General features: G+C 38.2%; 1 protein-coding gene across 1 annotated transcript in view; it reads right to left on the reverse strand.

Annotated features, from left to right (window-relative positions):
* C18H18orf63 (chromosome 18 C18orf63 homolog) overlaps positions 1-7,071 on the reverse strand; it is a 50,250-nt gene that overhangs the window by 38,626 nt on the left and 4,553 nt on the right. Inside the window, exons 4-6 of the mRNA XM_026783379.1 lie at positions 5,089-5,200; positions 4,554-4,595; positions 3,123-3,199 (exon numbers count right to left, since the gene is read on the reverse strand). Coding sequence (XP_026639180.1) covers positions 3,123-3,199; positions 4,554-4,595; positions 5,089-5,200 — 231 coding nt within the window. The remainder of the gene's footprint in view (positions 1-3,122; positions 3,200-4,553; positions 4,596-5,088; positions 5,201-7,071) is intronic.

Genomic DNA, 7,071 nt, shown 5'->3' on the forward strand with positions numbered 1-7,071 from the left:
TCACACTCTCCTTTGATATCCCAACCACTTCCTAGACTGCTTTCTTCCTCTTGCTTACATATCCTACCCAGAGAGGATTCCAGCTTCTATACAGACAGTAAAAGTTCACAGCTTATAGTTCAGCTGCTCTGAAGAGTCCTGTAAGATATTTCTTAAATTTAGACAGACAAAGGGAGGCCTCAAGTAAAAATAAAATATAAGTGGGTAAGGAACACTGAGGATAGAGAAATGTGTGTCGCGATGCCTCACTCCTTACAAAGAGCAAAGCAACTCTGAGGAGCAATGTTCTCACTTCATTCATTGCCCACTTCTTTCCAGACCCTAACATACTTATCACCTCATTGTCTGTAGAAGCCATTAGTACGCTAGTGATGCTGCTTAAAGCATGACTTACATTTTGATATTTCAACTCCTACTAGTCAAAGTCTTGCACATCTAAGTCTACACCCATTTATTCTAATATCACTTTTCTGAATTCTTGTCCCATTCCTTTAGACTACCAAAGTTCCGCACCTTCCATGGAGCCATTGGCAATGGTTAACTACTGGGAAAGTAAGGGTCAGTATTCATTAAGAATGTGTCCCCTTGCAGTTGACCATACTTCAGTGGAAAAACCACACATCCAGGAATATCTGGAAAGCCCACATTGGTCTTAAAGGGTTTTAAAGAAAAACAAAAAGGGAGATGGAGAGATGGCTTAGAGGTTAAGAGCACTGACTGCTCTTCCAGAGGTCCTGAGTTCAATTCCCAGCAACCACATGGTGGCTCACGGCCATCTATAATGAGATTTGGTGCCCTCTTCTGGCATGCATGCATACATGGAAGGAATGTTGTATACATAATAAGTAAATAAATTTTTTTTTAAAAAAAGAAGGACAAAAAGTTAGGTGAAGAGTGATAGTGGATATGGGAAGACTTGGGGGAGGTGAATCTAATCAAGACATCTTACAAAATTTGAAGCTCTCAAAGAACTTTTGAAAGAGAGCAATGGAAACCAGAGAACAGAGGAACTAAGAAAACATCAATATGGAAAGAGATGATAAGATATGTTAGGGACATACAGTAGTGTTGTAGTACTTGTGTGGCTTATGAAAGATCCCAGGTTCTATCCTAAGCAGTAGAAGAAGGAAGAAAAAAAAATAGTAAGAGCAACAAAACTCAGAACTGATAAGGACGTAGAATGTCCCGTGCAGGACAAGAGGTAACTTTTAAATTTTTTATTCATTTTACATTCCAACCACAGTTCTCCCTCCCACCTCTCCTTCCTCCCCTTCTCTCCCATCTGCTCCTCCCAAAGGGTAAGGCCTCTCCTGGGGAACCAACAAGGCCTGGTGCATTAAGCTGAGGCAGGACCAAGCCCCTCCTCCATGCATCAAGGCTGAGCATGGCAACCCACCATAGGGAATGGGCTCCGAAAAGCCAGCTCATGCACCAGGAACAATCCTGGCCCCATGCAGGCTCCACAGCTGTTGGTCTAGAGTTCGTGACTCCAATTAGTTGCAAATCAATGAAACTGAACAGTGTGGAAAGAAAAACTCTGAATCGTGACCTTCTTACTACCTTTGATACCTGAGTTTCAATTCTTAGTTCTAACAATAAAATTTATACAAAAATCTGAGATGAAGGGAAACTAAGTAGAATGTTCAAAGTGGCAATGTTATTGAATAAAGATCTGAGAATTTTAATGTGACTCTAAGCCAACTCTGAATGTTTCAGGTGTGCAAACAATGAGTATTTTGTAAGTGTTCTCATCTTTATGCTGGCTTTTCTTCTGACCTCGACAAAATCTTTGGGAGGAGACACTTTGCACATGTACATATTGATACCCAATAAATGGCTGTCTGTAGAATAAACACAAATTGGCTTTCAGTTGCTTATTTTCCATATAATTAAAATTTCAGGGCAACAGTTTAATATTACATAAAACTTTTGGAACATATCCCTCAGGTAGTCATGTATTCAATTATAATCTAAATGTATCACTTTGAGTCAGTGTACACACATACATTTAGCATGGATGTCACTGGCTCTGTAATCTCATAGGCAGCGGCACTATTAAGAAGTGTGGTTTTGTTGAAGTGGGTGTGGCCTTGGAGAAAGTGTGTCACTGTGGGGGTGGGCTTTGAGGTTTGTGATGCTCAGGATACCACCCACTTTCTCAGATCATTTCTGTTTCCTTCTAGGTTTAGGGCTCTCAACTACTCCAGCACATATGTGTTTGCATGCCCCATGCTCCCTATCATGACGACAATGGACTGAACCTCTGAAACTATAAGCAAGCCACCCCAATTAAATGTTCTCCTTATAAGAGTTGCTGTGGTCATGGTGACTCTTCATAGTGATAGAAACCCCAAGACAATGAGTTTTAGGAAACTAGTATAGTTTAACACAGTTTAAATTTGGAGAAATAACTATTATTTAAAAAATATGTATGGATTTTTTAAAATAAAAAATAAGAGCTGAAATACCATTTCTTATAATGATGATAAACTATCTTTAAACGTTATCTAAATAAGATCATAGTTTAGAAAACTACTGGAATTTCTACCTTAGAAGAATAGATTTTAGGTAGTAAGTTGTCTGATTCAAATTAGAAGCCTACAGTCGTAGTACTCAGGAGACGAGAGAGAGAGAGAGAGAGAGAGAGAGAGAGAGAGAGAGAGAGAGAGAGAGAGATAACTACAAGTTCAAGGCCAGCAGGGCAGATACCAACTGCTAGAGCTATAAAATGAGACCTTGTTTCAGAATGCCAAAACTAAACAAACAACAGCAACAAACAACCACTGGGCCCTTTAAAATGCTAGCGCCAAACAATGGGCTTCTCTAAGACTTTGATTGATGTGTATATTTGTGCTCGGTTCACAGTAGCCCTTGGTCTCTCTTGTCTACCCTGCCTCCTGCTAGTCCCCTCCCTCCAAATACTCCCCTTCTGTTTTCATGTATGTATGTCTGTGTGTACATATATGTATGTCCTGCATATGTGAGGAAACATTGCAATCGTTTTGGTAACAAACCCTTCCAATCAGCTTCTATGTTAAAAATTAAAATCAAACAGTAATAATAGCACACATACACTAAGTATATTTAGATAAAGGAACTTATAGAAATCAAATATTGTGTACCTCAGGCGGTGGCAATCTGATAGTATGGACTTCTATACTTAAACAAACTTGTGTTTCTGTTACATTGATGTCTAATACTGAAAAAGAATTATCCATGAATTTTCTAGAATTAGTATTCTATCATAACATAAAATGAAGCATTTTAGTAACACATATTACTTTATCCAACTTATACATTAAGAATTTTTTTACACGTATAATAAAGTTTATACTATGGACTGTAGATTTGGCAGCCCACAGATTACACTTCTAAGACAAAGATAATAAACCATAGGCTATATGTGGGAAGGAGGCCCTACGACAGGATGACAGTAGGAGAGATAAGACTTCCTACAGCCTATAGAACACTCAATACCTACTTTCTGCAAACCTGACATCTATTACTAATTCCAGTGAGGTCTCGTACCAGGCTCCTGACTTCAGAAGTTGTCCCTGAAGCCTCTTCCTAAAGACCCATAAAGCTGTGCTAATATGGGGGTCATGGGGACCTTGAAAGGAGACAGTATCCGAAGAGGCTCTGGGAGCTTCAGGGATGTTGACGATCCTGCTTCTTGATCAGAGGACCAGTTACAAGGCTGCTCTGACTTTGTAAAACTTTAGTGAGTATGCACTTAAAATATCTGAGGTTTAACTAAGTATGTTACATTTACACAAAAGTAAAAACAATCTTTTGACAGAAGCCCAAGAAATTTTCTCTTCTAAATTGTTATCTCAACTCTCTAGTTAAGGTCTCTTTGCTTCATGCTAATGAAGCTAAATTTAGGGAACAAACTCACTCACCCAGAGTGAGGTCCGAGCGACTGCCACTGTCAACTGAATCACGGTTCAGCAGGACAGTCTGCTCAGCTCCAGTAGCTGGGGGCTATAGATGAGGACTGGGAGATTGGGTCCAAACGATGGAGAACCTGCCATGTCTGGTTATAATGCCTACTGGAAGCTGATGATCCATCTGTACCTCAGTAGGCCTATTTACCAACCTACCTACCTTCAAGGCAATACGCAGAGCAATCAATTAGATTGGATGTTATAATAAAGTCTGTCTTTGAGATTATTGATGTTCGTTTATATTATTTTCAGGAGAAAAATAAGATTCTAATAAAAATAAGTTTTGACATAATTAATACAATTTTTGATAATATGATTTTGGAAAATATATTAAAATACTTACAGAATTAAACATCTTCACAATCATTTTCTTAAGTAGAGAAATTAAAATATAACTTTCCTCCCAACTAAGTGAATTTTTTTCTCAAGTAAGTAAATATATGTTTTTAATGAGAAGTAACTTCGTATGTGAGTTCTGGTTATAATTATGTCTTATCGTCTCCTTGCATATGGTAATCACCAAGACTGTAATAACTCAACATTGGTTTTTAATCAACTGTTTGTCATCTTAATGCTTTTTCTATTGTTTTGAGCACTTTTACTTACCAACAGCACTTTGCTTTCCCATATGAGAAAGAAAATCTCTTCCTTAAAAAATTCAAAGAAAATACCATATTATTATAATTCAGAAATAATCATTATTGACAAATATGACCATTTGAAATGCTATGAAAATTATAAAACAAATTTTTAATGACAGCTCTTAGAAAAATATATAATCACTCAAAAAATACTTGTTCGCTGAAAAGGACCAAGATACTCAATACTTCTTCAACAATCTATCTCTTGCTATAAAGTAGAAAACCATCAAACTTTAGAAGTAAATTCAAGATGGCCCTTTAGGCCCAACAAAAATGACAATCTGTTTTTTTTATCAAATCTTCATAACGTGTTCATTCTTAAGTATCAAGAATTCTACTAATCAAAGCACTTCAAAGCAGCACCAGCAGGGCTCTGCATATTATCCCCATAGGGAGATGACAGTGGTGTTACTGTGGGCTTGTCACTAAAAGGAAGCCACCTTAAAATCAAAAATAGAAGTTCATATAGAATCAGTCCAGTGACTGGCAAGGGAAGTGACCTTGTACCAAGAGATGACCTGTTCTATTCCAGGCTGGAGCAAGTCTCGTGCTGAGGGAATACGAAAGGCAGCTTTGAAGAATTACAGGAATTACTCTTTGTGGAGTCCCCATCTGAGACAAAGAGAGAATATGGGCAAATTAAGAGCAATGCTACATATCTATATATCTATAATGCTACAAACTCAGATACTGTCTGTAGTCTCAGATCAGCCTCCAAAGAACTAAGCAATTCTAGGTAAAAACAACAGTTGTTCCTGTAATTAATACTGCTTAGTTATAAGGCTAAAGAATTTAAGAGATGCTCATTTCGAAGCCACCAGTGCGGCATTGTTAACTGTCAAAATTTCTTGCTCAAGTCTAAACCGTACCCAGTCTTTAACCATGCAGCCCGCTCTACACAGAGAAACTCAAGAAAGAATGATATTCTGGTTTGTTTATTTTTTTTCCACTGTAGTTTAACATTAGAAATAACCAAGTACAAAATCACTCATGCAACCAAGCATTTATCTATATATACAGAGTCAATCTTTAATATTAATGCTTTCATTGCTGACTCCCAAGTAATTGGAATTGGATTTATTTCTCCCATTTGAAGTTTCTAAAAAAAAAACTGGGCAAGTTATTTGAAACAATGGTTCATAAAACACTGGACATTATGGAACAAGGAAGAGGTATTCTCTATAGGTGAAAAGTCAACAAGATGAGCCCTGGGAAATCATAGAGCCCATCTTGTGGGCTTTTCCTCTACAGAGGATAACATGCCCCTGGTTTATTGTGTAAAGAGGGGTTTCCAGTCTGTGGTCACGAAAGAGGCAATCTAGAGAGACTCTGTTAGTCTCTGTGAGCTGAAGAGGCAGAGCTGAGGGTCCACAGAAGACAAAGAAGCTAGAAAGCCCTTGAGAGGAGGACACTGCAGAGAACAGACTGCAGGCCAGCAGAGTCCCTGGGTTTTTGCTGAGTACGGACCACCACACAGGTGAGGAACCCACTGAAGTCAGAATGAAAACCAAGTGGACATGAGCACTGAATACAATCCAGAAAGATCTGCCCTGCACTCTGCAGGAGAGCAAGTGGAGAAGTCAGAGGGCCAAGAGTTGTTTGGCAGTATTGATTGCTGGGATGTCCACAATTACAGGTAGAGATTTTGATACCCTGGTCCTAATCATTGGCACAAGCAAACAGAAAACAAGAATGTGGTAGATTTATCATTATCAACCAATGAGACCCAGTTCACATCTATAAAATGCTGAATAATATAATAAGACCAGAACACAAACTGTTGTCAAGAGGACAAGGAACATTTATTAAATCTATAGTAGTTTATATTCTGGACCCTAAAAAAATCAATTTTTTTAAAATTAAAGCTTTATGAAACATCTTTCTAAATAATAATTGAATGAGAAAGCGTAGCAGAAAGACCCCTGGGAACCATTTGGAAACCATGCAGCCTGTTTGTAGCAGACCTTAGGAAGCACTTGTAACTGAAAAGTTAAAGGGCAGAACTATTTAGAGAACACATAAAACACTAAACGTATCTGTACTAGGCAGGAATGACGTTCTTAACTCAGTGACATCGGTCATCATGTTAGGAAGCTAGAAAAAGGAGGGCAAAACAAAACCAAACTAAGTAGAAGAAAATATTATAGACCAAAGCGGTGGGTGTGTCTGTGGGGGGAATCAATGAAATACAAAGTAGCAAAACAATAGAGGAAACAAATGAAACCTAACACCCTCCTTAATCCTATCAATGATTGTCAACTGTCTAGCTGGACTGATCAGAGAATTAAGAAAAAGAAAAGAAAAAAAATTCAAAAAAGATCACACATATAACCAATGCTGAAAATCAGAAAGGAAGCCAGGCGGTGGTGGCACACACCTTTAATCCCAGCACTTGAAAGACAGAGGCAGGCGATCTCTGTGAGTTTGAAACCAGCTTGGTCTACAAGAGCAAGTTCCAGGACAGGAACCAAAGCTACAGAGAA

This window comes from Microtus ochrogaster, chromosome 18, assembly GCF_000317375.1.
Source record: "Microtus ochrogaster isolate Prairie Vole_2 chromosome 18, MicOch1.0, whole genome shotgun sequence".
Classification (NCBI taxonomy): domain Eukaryota; kingdom Metazoa; phylum Chordata; class Mammalia; order Rodentia; family Cricetidae; genus Microtus; species Microtus ochrogaster.